Below are 19,240 nucleotides of genomic sequence, written 5' to 3'. Positions count from 1 at the left end.
ATGAACATTCAAGCCGATAAACACCGTTCACCTCAGAGTTTTTAAGTGGGTGACAAGGTTTTACTCAAGTTACAACCATATGCTCAGATATCTGTTGTTAACAGACATTGCCCTGAATTGTCCTTCAAAATTTTTGGTCCTTTTGAAGTCATGGAATGTGTTGGACAAGCTGCATATCGCCTCAATTTGCCGACAAACTGTAAGATCCATCCCACTTTTCATGTTTCATAATTGAAACCGTTTGTGGCAGATTATTCACCGGTCTTCAGTGATTTACCTGCCCAGCAAGATTTTGGTGCCATGGCGTTGTAGCCGGAGCTGATTCTAGACATGCGTCTAGTTAAAAAAGGCAATTCAACATCTACTCAAGTCATGATCAAATGGTCTTCTCTACTGGAATCCATGGCAACTTGGGAGGATTACTACGTCATGAGAAGCCATTTTCCTTCTGCTACAGCTTGGGGACAAGCTGGTTCGCAAGGAGGAGGCCTTGTCACAGCCGGTGACCTAGAGAATCAAGCGGTAAAAGGCGGCTATGACATTTACGCCATCATTGCGTTTCTAGTGCATGGGTGTTCAGTGTGCTGATGATGTTTGTGCTTTTGTGACTGACTCGGGGGACCATGTGGTCAATGTGTGTACGGATGGTATATAAACCCGGTGTATTGCTACTGGAAGGTTTATCGAATGGAAAAGTAAACTTCCTCCTCCCAAAACCTTTGCCCTCTCTCTTCTTCGCCTCTCCTTTCTATTGGAATGTTCTGCTCTTGTTCCAGTGACCGCCGACGTTACAGAGCAACGATGGCTTCTACCCAGGAGCCAATGATAGGCTTCCCTACTTTAGGCGGCTCACCTGGGCCCAAATCTCGCCTCTACGTCACCATCGAATCCCACCTCTGGATGCATGTCGTTGGTGTGTGGAGATGCGTGTCTGCTATGGAGTAGGTGGGCGCACGATCGGCTAGGCTATGGCAGCTGGGTGTGCACGTGGTCGGTGGGTTCATGTGCGAGGTGACTGGCGAAGCCGCATGGTAGAGGTGGTGGTAGGGGAGCCGAACGCATGGGGAGCGCACAATGAGGCTGGATGGCGTGAGCGTTGGGGAAGCGATGGCGGTAATGGAAGGACACCGCTCGAAGTCTCAGCAATCACGGAGTCCGGAGTCCATCGGAGGGTGCGACAATGGTGGCCGTAGAGGGGAAACAACGGTGGCGGCGAGGCGTAGAGAATGAACGATGGTGGTAGCGGTGGTGGCGCAGAGCAGGAAGAATTGGTTGGTGGTGGCGGCGCAGAGCTAGAGTCATTTGGAGGTTTCGATGGTGGCGGCGATGGAGCACGGAGTTGAGAGTTGGAGTCAGTCAGAAGTGTGTGGAGTAGAGGTGGCGGTGGCAGCGAGGGCGTGTTGAGCTGAGCCGGCGGTGGGATCGGGAGGGGCCTGGAACTCTCAAGGAAGCCCTCTGTCGAAGTTCCAAATTGGATGGTTCTAATCTCCTTGAGAATGAATCGGATGGTAGTGAGGCTAAGTGCTGACATGGATAAAAAGACTTACTTAAATTCATGTCATTATAAATATCGTGGTTTTGAAATATACCATTACAAATTCAGTATTTAAAAACATGCCATTACAAATCTCCTGAAATTATGTCCATACCTGAATGGCATGAATTCAAATTTCAGGAGATTTGTAATGTCATGGATCCAATTTTTAGAAGATTTATAAGGGTATGGACCCAATTTCAAAAAAAATTATAATGATATGTTTTCAAATACCAAATTGGTAAAGGCATATTTTAAAACCACGATATTTATAATGTCATAAATCTAATTAACTCATAAAAAATAAAGATATCTCCCTTCCAACGAACAACAGCTTAAAAAAACACTATGTTACATTACTCTAAAAATTCAAAACACTATCGAAATAGTCATGAAAAATTCTGAAAAAACATTATGTTGTAGAGGATGCTATAATATATCTCTTCGAAAAAAACAACTCAAACCAATATTTTTACAATGAGAAACAAAAAAGAAAAATCTCATTGTATGCTCTGCAACATATATTTTTTTCAAATTTTTTCATAACTATTTTGATAGTGTTTTAAATTTTGAGAGTAATATAACATAGTGTTTTGATTTTTTAAAGGTGTCGCCCGTTAGTTGATGTCACCCAATCAACGGGTGACAGTAGGCTAGATGTACAATATTTTGAAATGGAGATGTACTTTTGCAAATGTTAAAAAATAATAATAAAAAAAGATTCCATGGCAAGATATGCGTGGACCATAAGGAATTATGTACTCAAAATGAATTCTTAATTGAAGAAAGAACCAGAGGGTGTTCTGGAATTTAGGAACAACTCCAGTTTGTATATAGTAACGTAATAGAATTCAAACATATTTTTGTGGGAAAATAAAACCACGGAACAATTACAATAGTTGAAGTGGTCATACCTCCACGAACAATTTAATAAATAAACTCCAGGGATATTTTCTTTGTAAAAGTAAGGTGATATTGAACTATGATCTTAGTTTATTGTTCATTTGTACAGCCAACAATGAGGAAAAATGAAGAGTAATGATACAAATCAATTAAGGATGATTAGAGATAAGCATATATTGATGGCAGCTTCATATATAGATCAACCATGAGTTCAATAGTTTTCATGTAATTCATTTGTGAGAAAATTGTCAATCTTCAATGTTATGGCCAGTACAGATCCAAGAGAAGAGAAAGAAGAAGCATGAATAGTATGTTATCTGCTGCATTATAAAGGGAGTCATAAATAGCTGTAAATTAGAGCATATTATGTTCCAATCCAAGTCCATCTTTTGGTAGTTCCAATAGGGAATCATGGCCAGGAGAATTATGCAGCAAGGAACATCACTTGTTCATACATAATATACTCAAAGCTGATAATTAGAAAATATTAGACTTTCATATCAGCGATAGCATGTCCTAATTAAAATTGAAAATAATGAGAGTGTTGTCACTTAAGAACGGAACTTCCTATAGCATATTTTGTTTTATTAGAGATGATTCAATGCATGTTGGAACAGTAGTATTGATTGGAAGAATTTCAATACTATTAACTCGATTCAGAGTGTAAGAACGAACTTTCAAAGCGTAGTTAAGCACAAGGTGAAGTACAAAAGACAGTGGGTTGGACAAATAATCTAGAAGTACACGCGAGCAATTGAGCATATTATTTCAAGAGTAAATTAATGTAGTTAAATAGTACATGTTCATAATTCTTATATCATAGGATAATGCAATCATAAAAGATTGTAACTTTTTTGCTAGGTGTGCAATTACTCGTTTACATTTATTTGTAATAGAACTCTGGGAGGATGAGGATAAGGCTAATCCTCTCTTTCTCCCTCCTGCTAATCCACTCCTTCCTCCTGCTCTATACCCTTCTTCCTCCTGTTAATTCACTTGTGCAAGCCAAGCCAAGCCAAATCAATTTGGCAGTGAAGCAATATCTACAGTGTTGCAACTGAAGGAAACTTGTGCTCAAATCAATTTTTGGGAAAAGTTTAGGAATAACGATGAATTTGAAGGAAGATAGGCAGTAAATTTTGGGTGAACTGGAGCTCACTGCGGAAAAAATTATATGCAGTGGTGCTGCAGACACTTTCTCCTGTAGCACCACCCGGATGGCCACCACTTGTACCTACCGTGGATCTCAAAGTGGTCGACGAGATCTACTAAACGCTAATCATATATATCAAGTAATAAGTATGCATGATAATTTTTCATTTGAACGAGATCCACGTTAGAGACAAATGGTGGTCATCCAGGCGATGCAAGAGGAGATGTCTGCAGCACTGATGTATAGAATTTTTTCTCTCACCGCGGACATGGACGTTAACTCATGCATGACATAGGCTCCACCATTGGCATATCCTCTCCCCATCGTCTTCTCCAATCCCTTTGCCTCGTTGATCTGATCCTCCCTGACTGATTCCTTAGCTCCTTCTCGCCACCGCTACTCCAATCCCAGTCGAGGCAGAGCACCCCGACGAGGAGGATGACCTCCGCACAAAGCTAGAGGAGGAAGAAGATGATGAAAGATGACATGCAGGCCCAATCTAAGTGACATGGCACAAAATCGGGTGAGGTGGCACAAAATCAGGGTGAAAAGATGGGAGGGGGTAATTTATCCGGAGGTATGTATGATTCCATGTTTTCAGTTGGGGGAGGGGGTTGAATTCGACTTGTTATTTATTTTTGTTACCACCATGCTACATGTGTATTGGATACCATTAATTTGGAGTTATGATGGATTGTTGCATGCTACTTTGAGGCAGCCCAAGAAAGGAATAACACAAATATCAATAACATAAATATCTAATAGGGATCAACGAAGACATCAATAGACGAAGAGGATAACACAAACTCATGAAGAACACGAAAATCTCAAAGTAATGGTAATGTTTTTGTTATGTGATTCTTGGCTTCATTTCCCTTTCAAGTCACTGTTTTGTTGGCTAACCCATTCCTCTTGCCTCTATCTATAGTTTGTAAATGATGAATCATGGCGGCATTGTCTTATTGTACTGGTTTAGATCTTCCAGGTCTGCAATGTCCATGCAAAATAAAATGTCTTTAGCAATTTAGCATCTAAAAAATAGGCATCACTTATGGTTTTTCAGTTGCAACAATAGAACACCTTTAACGCCAGTGGTGAATTGTCCAGGATTTACCTTTTTCGAGTTTGAATAGGTTCATCCGATTATTTCTTGACATCTCCACTACTAGCAAGGATTCCCTGGAGTAAACATGCGTTAGACATAGTTTCAAAAAATACTATGCATCCTAAAGAGATTGTATGCTATTGACTTGATAAACTATATGGCACTTAATAGGCTCCCCTAATCACCATGTGAATAACCAAGAAGCTTATAGTCAAAACCATCACCCACAACTTTTAATGAGAATAAATGTTGACACTCCATGTATTTTGATCATGAGGCAATAATAATACCAATAGACAACCTACAAAAATGAACAAAGCAAGAGAAATTACCATGATTTCCCATTTTGTACTCAGGTGAATTAAAATATTTTGCTTCAAGTGCTTGACCAAATCAATGAAATTGGGGGTTCTCACGTGGTTACATCAGGTTATCAATGAATAAGTTTTGCTTCTAGAAGGATAGCTTATCACGAGGGTGTCGTGTGATTTTCTTATGTATATGATGCCTACAAAGACAATACATTAGGTTGACGGACCTATTTGAACATAATGACTCCATGTTCCTACAAATCCCTAGTATATAATAGAACCCAACATAAACTTTTGCATGCCATCACACCGCCTAAAATTTCATAAAATTAGCAAACTATGTCTTGTTTATTTTCTCTCAAGCTAGATAGCGTACAACTGTAGATTCATCTTTCATCTATAGTAAGCTAGTCAATACATTTTTCTATCAGTCACAACACAACAACAACAATGAGCCTAAGGTATGTGTTCACTATGAAACAAAGAAATCATATAGAAACACTTGATATAACAAGACAAAGTATATTGGACTCTTTTTGCAATATAACATATTCATCTATAAGAAAATCCATTCAATTATGGCACAAGTCCAAGGAAATAATAATAAAGTTATGCCTAATATCAACGGAGTTTAGCCTAACTACAACCAAAACCCATGAGCTTTTCTCTCCACTTCCCCTACCTTACCAGTATATCAAAAAGGCTAATATTTCTCCAATATGACACACATGTAGTGACACAAATATGGCCCATAAAGTAGGATACTAGTTATGATAGTACACAATCACAAAAGTATGTTATAGACAATTAAATTATCCTAAGAATGGCTGATTTTCTACATGCACTACTTTAGGTACATGTATAGGCTTAAACGTGCCTGAGTTAAACATATATGGGCCCATAGATGCAAACAATTGAGCTTGCACCAACCGAATTCACCAATAACTATAACTAATCATTTGAGGGCACTGCATCTTTCTCGAAGAACTAAATTGACATCCATATTTTAATTCCAAGCAGAAACAAATCTGTTAACTTGAACAAAACATATAATGTAACTTACCTCATGATTTAGTAAAGGCATGCTACATTATGGTAAAAATGCATACTTTCTATAGATAAACCTACCAACCAACTAGATCTGAATTGGTCCTAAAAGAACAGCTAAAGCAATATTTTCATAGTTCAAGTAGAAAAAAATTTAAGCAATACACATACTAGAGGGTGTGACGAGGAATCCTCTTACCTCCTTTCCTTCTCCGTCTCTCTGCTGCTTAGAGACAAGACCGGCCCTCCTCTTTCCCTTTGCAAGGGCAACATCATGTTCAAAGACATTTGAAGGCTTGTCGCAGACCCTCCAGACATCATCCCTATGGATAAGCATCTTGGCGAACTTCCAACCATCGGTGCTGGTGTCGATGATAGTGGCATCAATCTTGCTATGACATTCCTCATTGGTATCAGTAGCATGCTTTACCCAACGACATTTCTTGGCCTTGGCCATGACCTTGACACTCTTGTTCTTCTTATCTTTTGGGGGAAGAGGAGGATGTATCGGTTGGTTGTTGGTTTTTTGGAGGGGTTGGGACTGGTGGCGGAAGGCTTTGAGGGGCGGGGTGGCAAGAGGAGTAGAGGATGGGGTCGCGAATACATCAGAGATCACGATGGTGAGCTGTGGCTGCAACTGTGAGTAATTTTTAGATCTAGGGTTTGGTTGGAGGGGTTTGCACAATAGTTTCTTCATCTTTTGCTGTTGTTTGAGCATAGCGTCCTTGGGAGGCAATTCTTGGATCACAACGGGGGCGTTGGTGTGAAGATTTGAGGAAGAAGATGGAGGAGGCAATGGCAGGGGAGGTTGGGGTTGGCTATCATAAAGGACATCATCCCTAGAAATGAGCATCTTGGCGGACTTCCAACCATTGGTGCTGGTGTCGATGATAGTGACATCAGTCCTGCTACGCCATTCCTCGTTGGCATCGGTAGCATGCTCCACCTGATGACGTTTCTTAGCCTTGGCGCTCTTGTCCTTCTTGTCTTTTGGGGGAAGAGGAGGAGGTATCAGCTGGTAGTTGGTTATCTGGAGGGGTTGGGACTGCTTGTGGAAGGCCGAGACGGCAAGAGAACCAGATGATGGGGTCGTGAATACATTGGAGATCACGGCGGTGAGTTGTGGCTGCAACCGTGAAGAATTTTTTGATCTAGGGTTTGGTCGGAGGGGTTTGCGCAATGAATTCTTCATCTTTTGTTGCTGTTTGGGCTTAGCGGCCTTAGGAGACAACTCTTGGACCACGACAGGGGCGTTGGTGTGGAGATCTGAGGAAGAAGACGGAGGAGTCAACGACAAGAGAGGTTGGGGTTGGCTGCAATAAAGGATATCATCCCTACGAATGAGCATCTTGGCAGATTTCCAACCATCGATGCTGGTGTCGATGACAGTGACATCAGTCTTGTTGTGCCATTCCTCGTTGGCATCGGTAGCGTGCTCCACCCAACGACGTTTCTTAGCCTTGACGCTCTTGTCCTTGTCTTGTTGGGGGAGAGGACGAGGTATTGGTTGGTTGTTGGTTCTTTGGAGGGGTTGGGAATTCTTGCGGAAGGCCTTGAGGGGCGGGGTGGCAAGAGGAGCAGAGGATGGGGCCGTGAAGACATCAGAGATCATGGTGGTGAGTTGTGGCTGCAACCGTGAGGAATTTTTAGATGTAGGGTTTGGTCGGAGGAGTTTACGCAATGGTTTCTTCATCTTTTGCTGCTGTTTGGGCCTGGTGACCTTGGGAGGCAACTCTTGGACTACAACGAGGGCATTGGTGTGAAGATCTAAGGAAGAAGACGGATGAGACATGGGCGGGGGAGGTTGGGGTTGGCTACCATAAAGGACATTGTCGATGTGGAGGTGGGAGTGGAAGGAGAGACCCTTTTTGGTGTGCAGTCGGTTCAGCCATAATGGCGTGCTACTAGCGGCGGCGGCCGCCGCGATGAGGAGCGATTGATAGCACGACATTGCCTCCCTCTCCGGACGGCTCGAACAGTGGTGAGATTGGGAGGACTAGAGAGGAAGAAAATGGAGGAGACGCCATCTTAGAAAGATAAATAAGTAAATAAATAGATATGGAAATTTATAAGATCTCGTTAATTTCCCTGCTTAATTTGGACCCTAAAAAATTATGCCACATGTTTTCACACATCAACACGCGCTCGCCGCAACTATGATGGTATTGTGCATAGCATATTAATTACTACCACATACAATTCTCTAGGGGCCACAATGACAGATGGGTTACATCTAAGAACATTTGTCTATGACAGCTTGCCTTCCTCGTCTCCGGCGGTATCATTGATTGGAAATAGGAGCTCTGAAATGGAGAAGAGAAAAAGGAAACATATGTTGTCTTTGAAAAAAAATGGGAACTCGCAGAGAAAGTCCACCATATCAATAAGTCTGACATTTTGGTAAGACGTTGGCATGGCATATTGTGAAAATACAAAGTTATTCAGTGATGTATAGATAATTGCCTCAAACTTTTAAGACCTAGCTTTTTTTTTTGTCATGGAGTTGGACTGACCCCTCCAAGAACATGTCACTTGTTCTCCTAGTGCAATATGAGTCTTTAGTTTTTTTTATTTTTAACCTATTTAAATCTAATGTTTTAATATTAACCTCTCTTCAACTAAATTTTTGGTATCTAATATCTCCTAATAACGCCATGAGCCTGGTGTGACTTAAATGAGCTGTCACGCTTAGGATTTGTCCACGCCATGGCCTATGGCATGTCTACATGGGTTGTCACGTCAAGGCCCATGAGAAAGTTAGGATTTGTAATTTTTAAAATGGGCACATATATTTGTATTTTTTAATTCAAAAATATTAAAATAAAAAAGTTCCACCATGTCTTGGCGTAACAAAAGGTTAGATCTGAAAATTTAACTGAGAAGGGGCTACTATTAATATTTAAATAGGCTAAAAGAATAATTTCTTTTTTGCATCACTACCGTGGCGTGGCTAGTCTGAGAATCATAATGCAATGAAGAAGTGAAAAGTGGAGAGCAGATGCCTGTTTATAGTGTTAGTGTGACGCATATCATATATGGTCTGGTTTGCGGTAAGATGTGTGATTGTTTGTTCGTGTAGCAGTGTTTGTATGGATAGTATATATATAGGTTAAGAGGAAGTAGGCTGGACGAAATTATATTTATTGAAAAGAAGAATATTTAATTAGTTGTATTTATATGGATAAGAGTTTCTATTTAGTTGATCAAATCTAAGATCGTATGAGCGGATGTAAAAGTTGAGACTGTGATTGATTGTTTGTATAAAGATAATTTTATGACATTGATAAGTGAACTTAGCTGCATGAACAGAAACAGGAGCCTGCATCTATCGGATCAGGTTATATAGGGAAGCTCAAGATTAGACTATAAACGTACATTTACAACCGTTAGAATAGACTAAAATAATATAGATAAACAAATAAATATGTTTTTTTTTCTAAAATTATATGCATATATCAAATTAGATTGCTCTCATATAAGACTATTCCTAACCGATCTCGTCAGGAAATATAATCTCTTCACAAATGAATTTTTATTTTCTTCAACGTTCTAACAGTTTCACTTTATAGTTTCTATCACGAAGAAATTATCAAGGTTATTTCCTTTAGATAGTTCATTTTACTTTATAAATTCCTTCGAATTGAAGTCGTTAAAGATAAAAGAAAATAAAAAAATATGAATGAAGAGGAGAATGGAGAAGCAAATAAAATTAAGAGAATCTGACCTACCCCCTGATTTTAGTCCATCCACCTATTCCCACTCCGACTCATCCATCTATCACTCCACTCGCAGGCAGAGGCAGCATCCGTCCCGTCCATCCATGGCCGCCGCCGCCTCCACCGCCGCTTCTCTCCGTCTTCCCTTCCCTCTCCTCTCCGCCCCAGCAGCCTCCTCCTCCTCCATCCTCCGCCTCCGCCGCCGCGCGCCCCGGGCCCTCGCCGTCGCTGCCTTCAAGAAGCTCTCGGAGGCGTCCCCCGTGCCCATCCCTCCGGAACACACTCAGCCCTTGGCCGACAAGGACGCCCTGCCCCCCAAGCCCGGGGTGTACGGCGTCTACGACCCCGCCGGGGAGCTGCAGTTCGTCGGGATTTCGCGCAACGTCAGGGCCAGCGTCGAGGGCCACCGGAGGAAGGTCCCCGCCGACCTGTGCGCCTCCGTCAAGGTGCATACTAATCAATCTTGTACTACTATCTATGTTTGTATCATTAGACTATGTAGGAAGCATACGACTACCAGGTTAGACTAGTTTAATTCGCCTTGGAACTAACTCGGTAGTTACCTTACCTGCTGCGTGGGTTCAGAAGGCTAATTCGGCGTTGGCTGGTCATCGAATTAATTACCAGTTTTGGCATCAATCGGTGCATATTTTACTTGGTATAGGATATCCCAGGATACTGCACTGGTTTTTTTTAACCGGTCACGGGGCTGGCTCATGCCAAAAAAAAAAAGAGAGAGATCTTGGGTACCATAGAGGGAATCATGAATCCAAATATGTCTTCTTATGATGTTTAATGCCAAATGAGCTACTGAAATATCATAATTTCAGGTCTGTGCTCCCCCTTGTCCCATATTTGTCAGTTCTGTGAAATTTAAACCCTTAAAATAGGCCTTCCGCCGAATATTGCCCTGGCTCTCCTAGGGCCTTTAAAGGTTTAAACACAGCTGATTCCTGATCAAAACTTATGTTGCATTGCTTTTTTATTTGTCAGTATGATCAACAGCACAAAATAATATTCTGCATAAGATAAAATCCGTCAACAGGACAAAATTGTTTCTACTTTTCACATCTGATTTCATTTTCGGCTTAGTACTTGAATATCTGACTGCACTGACATAGTAACATCTACAGGTTGCAGTCGCAGATGAGGACACACCAGATCGAACTGTCCTTACTAATGCCTGGAAATCATGGATGGAAGAACATATAGAAGCCACTGGTAAGGCACCACCAGGGAATGTTGCAGGGAACACCACCTGGGTTGGTGCACCACAGAGGCCTCCAGACTTGCGGTTGACGCCTGGTCGCCATGTTCAGCTGACTGTCCCACTAGAACAGCTGATAGATCAGTTGGTGAAGGAGAATAAAGTGGTAGCCTTCATCAAGGGATCAAGGAGTGCTCCCCAGTGTGGATTCTCTCAAAGGGTGGTGGGGATCTTGGAAGCACATGGAGTGGATTTTGTAACTGTTGATGTGCTTGATGAGGAACACAACCATGGGCTAAGAGAGACCCTGAAGATGTACAGCAACTGGCCAACGTTTCCACAGATTTTTGTTGGAGGGGAGCTTGTGGGAGGCTGCGATATTATTACATCTATGGCTGAAAAGGGGGAACTTTCTGCCCTATTTCAGAAATAGCGTCACATGTGGGAAGTTTCATTATGCTCTTAAGCCATTTTCTCTGTTTTACTTGGGGAGAACTTCAAGCTTGTCTCTCCAGAACCGTCCATTGCTGCAATCATACCTATGTGGTCGCAAGGCAAAAATATTTGGCCCAAGTAAATGTCATTTGGAGTTTTCATGAGGCTGCAGTCCTACTGATGTGATATATCTGGTTATTTCTGGGAGGAGGATTAGTGTTGGAGTTTCTCTGTATTTCTGCCATTGCTTCAGATCTTGTTCATGAATAAGCTGTAGCTTCATGTCAAACAATATGTTGTATACATCAATGGAAGATTAATGTGAAACTGGTTTTGGTACAGTATTTTTTTTTTAGTAGAGAAACTGGATTGTAAGATGAAATTCGGAAAGGTGAATTTGTGGTTTTTGGACGTGCTGTACAACCATAACGGAAAATGTCAAATGACTGAAATTATTTATTTGTTTTGTTGTCTCAGCAAGTTATCAGTTATTATGATTTTAAATGATGATATTCTTCTTTCAGTATGCAAACAAAAAATGAAGGGCAAATAAGCTGTCAATATCGATGCTACTTTCAAATTGTAGTTCCTTCATCTTTTTTGTAGACCAGTAGTTCTTGCCAGTTGTGCTCAAGTATTTTTGCAAGGTGGCCAAAGTGCTTGGATTGTTTTCTATGGACTTGAGGATCTATTCAGTTTTCTAATTTTGAACTTCACTGTTCAAAAAATAAATGGAAAGAAAGGAAACTGGAGGTATCATGTTCTAATTTGTAGGCTGCATGGATTGTTGTATGGCTCTAGCAGTTAAAAGAGGTCACTTTTCCCCATTTTATCTGAACTACACTCAATTAACAGTGAAGGGCATATCAGTTGTTGGGATTTTCAGGAAAGTGGATTCAAGAAACCTGCTCCTTCCCTCCAGGTAAGGATGGTTCTTGATTTCAGTTTCGAGTCCTGTTTTCTGAACTCAATCTCTGAATTGCATGTCTCACTAACAAGCTGTTCCATCGTTTGCAATTGCAGCGATGTTGCAGGTATCACAATACAGATCGCAAAGATTCATATCATGGACATTCATTCTGTTATGCCATTACTGCACTGCAGTGTGATGAATATGACGCAGATGAAAAATGAAGACTCGAAGAGTCTGCCGGATCTGCGGCCATCTGGAAGCTTACAGTGGCTTGAATGACATGCTGCAACATAAGGGAAATGCATGAGTGAGCAGCAGTGATTCTTTACTGATGGCCTTCGTTCGTGGCGCATTCGCACTCGCTGGTGGAGTGAGTCTGATTGGATTTGGATTTAGATTTTGGGCCTTCAATTTGTGCTGGTCCAGTCTTAGTAGGTCTATTCTTTTTAAATATCTTAGGGATTTTTGTCTCTGGAACACTGATAAAACGTGGTTTGATTCATACCATACTGCACTCCTCGTTTTTGTCTCAGCCGCACTACGAAATGTAGCTTGGTCCCTAGGACACTGTGTCCAATAAAATAATCATTTTTTAGCTAATGAGAAAGAATAGTTTGAAAATGACATAAATGCCTTTGATCTCTCATCAGCATCTCACCTCCCTTATTGTGGCTGACAGGTGGGCCCTATGTGTCGGTTATAGAGGGATGAGTCTACAGCTCACCATGAGTTGGGTTCACGGAGGAAGGAGAAAGAGAGAGATGGGCAGGGCTTATGGTGGTTTGGCTCACGGTGGGTAGCAGATTTCGACGACAAGACAGTGAGGGGCTGACACTGTGAGCATCTGCGCATGATGGAGAAAGCGTTGGAGGGATTCCCTGTGGACGGGCCATCTAAAAAGCGGCCAGCAGCAAGCTGGCGATAGGCTAAGATGGAAGTGATGCGCGCGAAATGTTGAACAACGTATGGCAAAGCTCACTGGGCTTTGAGTTAGAGGTTGGAGCTATAGGAAGGCGGCACGACGGTGAGGGACGGAGATGGTCACCGGACTTGGGGAAGAAGACGGCGGTGCATAAGATTCGATGCAGTATCCGACGGAAGGTGGTAGGAGACGACCTAGACGACCTCTCCCTTCGCTCTATTGGGCTCGGGTGGGGCGGATTTGTTGGTGGAATCAAGCAGTGCTTTGGATTTGGCGGCAGCGCATGAGTAGCTCAGCAACATCACTCCCTCTACGGTGCTCTCAGTGAGAGGAGAGTGAGGGGGTAGGAGAGAACAATAGGGGAATAGAGCGGCGTGAGGAGATAAGGGATCTTGGGCGTGGGTGCCAATGGTCGGCTTTGGGCGATGGCCTGGCTCCTCAGTCACCGGCGACCGTATGGCGGTAGAGCACTGCCCAAGCAATGAGAGGAAGGAGAAGGAGAGGCTAGCGACGGATTTGAGAGCAGAGGCAAGACTTGAGCAATCTCCCGCATCATTTTGTTGTGATCTGACGGTGCAAGGTCTTCTTCTCCACAGCCGGCGACCTGGCATCGAGCTGCCATCAATCCGCTGTGCACAACGATCTCATCTGATGTTGCTTGCTCGGAGGAAGGGTTGGAGCGGATCTCAGCGATTTTCTGGTGAGACCCGCTTGATAATGAAACAATAAGAAGGGCAATAAGATCTTTTCACTCACCATATGATTATTTTATTTGACGCGGTGTCCTAGAGACCAAGCTATGTTTCTATAGTGCGGCTAGGACAAAAACGAGGAGTGCAGTGTGGTGTGGACCAAACCACGCTTTATCAGTGTTCTAGAGACAAAAAATCTCAATATCTTACTACCAAATATTGTAGGCAATTTTTTACAATGTTGTCTGTTATAAGGTTTGTTTGTTTGAACTGTGAATTATAAAAAACTATTTTTAGAGTGTAAAAAGTTGAATTATGAAAATTAGATTGCACAATCTACAGAAATTGATAGCAGATATATTGTTGTATTGTTACAATCTGAGAGTTAGATTGCACAATCCATCTTTTACAATCTTAATTATTTATTTTAGCTTATAGATTGTGATCATCAGTTAAATAAATTATAATAGCATGTTTATTTCAACTTGAAGATTACAATGACTTAGATTCCATACTTAGACTGAGGCGAGAGTTGAGGAAAGTCGAATGAATATTTTCCTTTGTAATAATAATTGACCAGTAACTCTTTCACAATTTTTTTTGAGTAGTAACTAGAGTGAACTGGGCCGGGCTGGGCTGGGCCATGAATACTTAGTGGGCGGGCTGGCTGGCTAGGTCGGAAGGATGGATCGGTAGCAGCAGGTTATAAGTAGGCCGGCGTGCGCCCCTCCTCCCACCAGCACCCCGATTCCGCCGGCGGTCGCGCTTTCATCACCACCCAATTCCTCGCCACCATTTCCACTTGGGCCTCTCTCTCTCTCCGCCGCCGTGAACCTCTCCGGCCGGTCGTGGGGACCAGGCAATGCAGGCGCAGACGCAAACAACGCAACACCAGCCTTCTCCACCGGCCATGATGTCCACAAGGCGGCGGGATCACAAGGAGGAGGCGGCGGCCAAGGCCGCGGAGGACAGCCACTTGTTCGACGCCGGCAAGCCGCCGCCTTTCCGCATCGGCGACGTCCGCGCCGCCGTGCCGGCGCACTGCTGGCGGAAGAGCCCCTGGCGGTCGCTGTCGTACGTGGCGCGCGACGTGGCGGCGGTGGCGGCGCTGGCGCTCGCGGCGGTAGCGCTGGACAGCTGGGCGGTGTGGCCGCTCTACTGGGCGGCGCAGGGGACCATGTTCTGGGCGCTCTTCGTCCTCGGCCACGACTGGTACGTCCCTCATCCGGCTAGCTCATCCTACGTACATTAATTAATTTAATTCGAAACTAAATTAACTAAATCCATGCGGCAGCGGCCACGGGAGCTTCTCGGACAGCGGTTTGCTCAACAGCGTGGTGGGGCACCTGCTGCACTCCTTCATCCTCGTCCCCTACCATGGATGGTACGGTATGGAGCATATATATATATGTATGCTCGTCGATCTTTCATCAACAGATGGATGGATCGATGGATGCATCATCTTTTTTATTAATTTGATTTGCGACGCAAAAGAAAGCTTCTCCCAGAAGACAGGTAGTCCTGGCTTAACGTAGTAACGTGGAGAATAATACTTCATTCTAGGCTAGCTGTTTCTCCTTTCCCTTTGGAGAAGGAATCGACACCGCACCATCTGCAATTAAGAAATAAAAAGGCCGTCGGTCCAAGCATTTAGATATTTCTTCTCCCTCATTGAATTTAAAATTTTCATTATATATAGAGAGAATCTTGAGCGATATGCATGCATGATACCGTCTAGCAGTGTAATATAATACTCCCATATATAATACTAATAGTATTAGCTCCAACAAATTAAATACTGTAATTGGCAACGTACTGATGGATGTGCAGGAGGATCAGCCACAGAACGCACCATCAGAACCACGGCCACATCGAGAGGGACGAATCATGGCACCCGGTTAGTAGTTACTGCTCACCTGCTTATTCCGACTTGCACTACTCAGTATATTACTTACTAGCTACTGCTCAAGATAAAAAAAAAACTAAGAACCAATTATACAGCGTGCATTATATACATGACGGTACTACTTTTTAAAACAAGTTACTGTATGATGGTAGCAAGTATATAATAATGAAGAAACAATCTTAATCTTGTCAAGTGTCTGCAAAAAGAAAAGAAAAATGTCTGCATGTATGATGGTAGCATAGTTTCTGCATTTCTCATGAAACAAGTTACTGTTTGTCAAGTGTCCATTATATTGGACAACCAAACTAGAGCACCTTTCATTTCATTCCCAGTCTGCTGCAGTGCAGATCGAGGCACATGGCTTGCAGTAACAAATATCAAGCTAGCTTTAGAATGCACCGATTCACAGATAGTTGTGGTCCATGAATAAAATGAATAGTAATTAACACGGATCGAGTACCAACACCACCGGCAGCAGCAACAACTAGCTCGTAGACCTGCTGTCTCTTTATCTATGTCGGCACTCACGTGAGTTGATGCTAAAGTAATCTGCAGATGCGGATCTCGTTTGGATCTAGCAACTACCCCATGTCATTTAGCTCTGCAGATCGACTGGCCTAGCTTTCCCTTTTCAGAACTTGGGCTCCACTTTCACCCCCGAGATCTCAACTATCGACTTGAAAGAAATCACTAATCACAATCTTTTTTTTTACCAAGATAAAGTAATTAAAATCGTTACTTAATTTACCACAGTATTCGATATCGCTATGAAATCGTGATGGAATATATCTATCCCTTCCACACGCAAGTGGAGCCTCCGAACCTGTAGATGCTTCATGCCTGGATTGGGTTAATTTTGTCCCACTTAAGTTTGACGCACATTTGATCATTCATTCCTACACTAGCTACTTCTTCTGGGATTTCAGTTCCATCTGCCTGCTCACTTTTAAGTTTTAACTAACTGATGATCGATGCTATTTAATGGTTGTGCAATATGAATGATCTGATGTGTTTGGAGCAAGCAGATCACGGAGAAGCTATACCGGAAGCTGGAAACACGCACCAAGAAGCTACGCTTCACGCCGCCGTTCCCACTGCTTGCTTTCCCCCTCTACCTCGTACGTATCGTAGTAATTCATCTTCAGCAAGCTCCACCATTATGCATGCGTGCGTGCATAACAAAAATGTCCCTGCAGTCCAGTCCCAAACTGAAACCCAACCAACTGATCAGTTGGACTGAACACAGTTAGTTTGATTTGATGCTGTCCCTTGGCTGCAGTGGTACAGGACCCCCGGCAAGAACGGCTCGCACTTTCTGCCGAGCAGCGATCTGTTCAGCCCCAAGGAGAGGAGTGATGTTGTGGTGTCAACCACCTGCTGGTGCATTATGCTCGCGTCGCTCCTCGCCATGGCGTGCGCCTTGGGACCCCTGCAGGTGGTCAAGGTGTACGGAGTCCCATACCTTGTAAGCAAAAGCAACCACTATTGTCAAGTCGTTGCAGCAGCTTCTAAGCAAACTCCTTCCCACTCCATCTCAAATTAGCTAGGAAAGGCAACTGATTGAAATGAAACTGGATGCCGCAGGTGTTTGTGATGTGGCTTGACTTGGTGACGTACCTGCACCACCATGGTCAGCATGACCTCCCCTGGTACCGCGGCGAGGAATGGAGCTACCTGCGCGGGGGCCTGACGACGGTGGACCGGGACTACGGCTGGATCAACAACATCCACCACGACATTGGCACCCATGTCATCCACCACCTCTTCCCCCAGATCCCACACTACCACCTCGTCGAGGCTGTGAGTTTATTATATTCATTCTACCGCTGTTCACTGCTTCTGAGTACTGAATTGACCTGCTTATCTCGCTTGTCCTGTGAAATGAAAACGAAAAACAGACCAAGGCAGCGAGGCCAGTGCTGGGCAGGTACTACCGGGAGCCAGAGAAGTCAGGGCCGCTGCCACTTCACCTCTTTGGCGTGCTCCTCAGGAGCCTCAGAGTGGATCACTTCGTCAGCGACCATGGGGATGTCGTCTACTACCAAACTGACCACACCTTGAGTTGTGGCGATAGCTGGGCTGAAACCGAGAAGCTCAAGTAATGTGGAAGCCTGCCCTCAACTACAAATTGAAATTCAAGTTGCAACCAGTCACACAAGAACAAATGAATGCCTGGTTGATAGCATATAGGAATGCTGAAAATCGAATAAGCAGCAGTAAGGGCTGCTCAAAAGCATTATATTGATGCAGCTCTGCAACATACACAATGTATCGATTCTTTTGATTCGGATCATCAGATTCAGCTCATCAGAATAGTTATCCATCCTTACACAATTGTGTTTTGTAATAGCTGTTGTTGTTTCAACTTTGGATTTGGGGGCTCTGGATGTGGAAATTTGATATCTTTATGTGCCAGCCCCTGAAAGTTAAAACATTAATTATTGAGCCAAACTGATTAAGCTCGCCCTGTACCGTTGTTCTGAACTGGATTATTACTATTGATTGATGGAGTTACACAGTTTGCAACTCACTGATACATCTTTTGGTGCCACCGTACTGGTTAATGGATACTGATCCAGTACATTATATACCTTTCTTCTGTTTGTTGCTATAGAACTGAAATCCAAATTAAAGTATATATTCCAATCACAATTCAAACCTTATGAAAATATTGGTTTGAGAACTTTTCATTCGACACATAAAGTTGTTGTGAACCACCGGAGATACTCCACAGCTTTACTTCCCATTTTTGTGAAAGCGGACATTGATCGAATTCAAATGAATTCTTCACTTTAGTTTGTAAGGAGCAGCATTGGAGACTTTTGCACCGTACGTGTCATCAGTGTTACAAGTAACCTTAGATGTATGTATATATATATATATAGCACCCAGGAGTATGAGAGGTGGGAGTACATACACCCAGGAGTACATACTAGTTTTCCTATATATATATATATATATATATATAAATTAATTCATTCACATTATACGGACATATAGCACAGTTGCATCATGCTCGTACTGAACTTCACGTTGTTTGACAGTAGCCCGAGTTGATGTATAACCGTTTCTTTTGAACTTCTCATTTTAATATAGTCTCCATTTGTTTAAAATAATTGACTAAACACGCATAAATAGAAAATCATCTGTTGAATAAAATTTGCCAAAAATGTCTCAAGCATAGATAATGAAACAAAAAATTGTGGCAGGAATTGGTGAAGTAACAAGTATCCGTGAAGGAAACATTTGGTCGGCTAGGTTGGATGGATCGCTAGCTTATAAGTAGGCAGGTCGACGTCACCCCTTCGCTAGCTTATCCTATGGGCTGAGTATGTGCTTTAGAGATCTACTTTTTGGAAAACATATGGATTTCCTTTGCTTACAAGAAACTATGAT

At 42.8% G+C, this 19,240-nt stretch overlaps 2 protein-coding genes and 1 long non-coding RNA gene across 4 annotated transcripts; 2 read left to right on the top strand and 1 right to left on the bottom strand.

Annotated features, from left to right (window-relative positions):
- Positions 1–9,781: 9,781 nt before the first annotated feature.
- LOC133905079 (monothiol glutaredoxin-S12, chloroplastic-like) lies at positions 9,782–11,873 on the top strand. The gene is made up of 2 exons (XM_062346787.1): positions 9,782–10,215; positions 10,903–11,873. The coding sequence occupies exons 1-2, from the start codon at positions 9,874–9,876 to the stop codon at positions 11,407–11,409; spliced, it is 849 nt and encodes a 282-aa protein (XP_062202771.1). The 5' UTR covers positions 9,782–9,873; the 3' UTR covers positions 11,410–11,873.
- A 2,772-nt stretch (positions 11,874–14,645) lies between these two features.
- Positions 14,646–18,358, top strand: LOC133904457 (fatty acid desaturase DES3-like). Of its 2 annotated transcripts, XM_062345978.1 has the most exons (7): positions 14,654–15,150; positions 15,233–15,322; positions 15,769–15,835; positions 16,870–16,962; positions 17,124–17,309; positions 17,429–17,644; positions 17,743–18,358. In XM_062345978.1, exons 1-7 carry the CDS (start codon positions 14,801–14,803, stop codon positions 17,944–17,946), a joined length of 1,206 nt encoding a protein of 401 aa, XP_062201962.1. In that variant the 5' UTR covers positions 14,654–14,800; the 3' UTR covers positions 17,947–18,358. The 2 variants fall into 2 exon arrangements, with proteins under 2 accessions (XP_062201961.1, XP_062201962.1); XM_062345977.1 differs by having other exon boundaries at positions 14,646–15,150; positions 17,429–18,358.
- On the bottom strand, positions 15,391–17,600 carry LOC133904458 (uncharacterized). The gene is made up of 3 exons (XR_009907490.1): positions 17,462–17,600; positions 15,755–17,306; positions 15,391–15,550 (listed from the first exon to the last, which is right to left on the bottom strand). It is a non-coding gene; the product is annotated as an uncharacterized LOC133904458 (long non-coding RNA).
- Positions 18,359–19,240: the final 882 nt, after the last annotated feature.

The sequence above is a fragment of the Phragmites australis genome, chromosome 22, assembly GCF_958298935.1.
Source record: "Phragmites australis chromosome 22, lpPhrAust1.1, whole genome shotgun sequence".
NCBI lineage: Eukaryota > Viridiplantae > Streptophyta > Magnoliopsida > Poales > Poaceae > Phragmites > Phragmites australis.
This window is presented reverse-complemented; position numbering and strand designations above follow the sequence as displayed.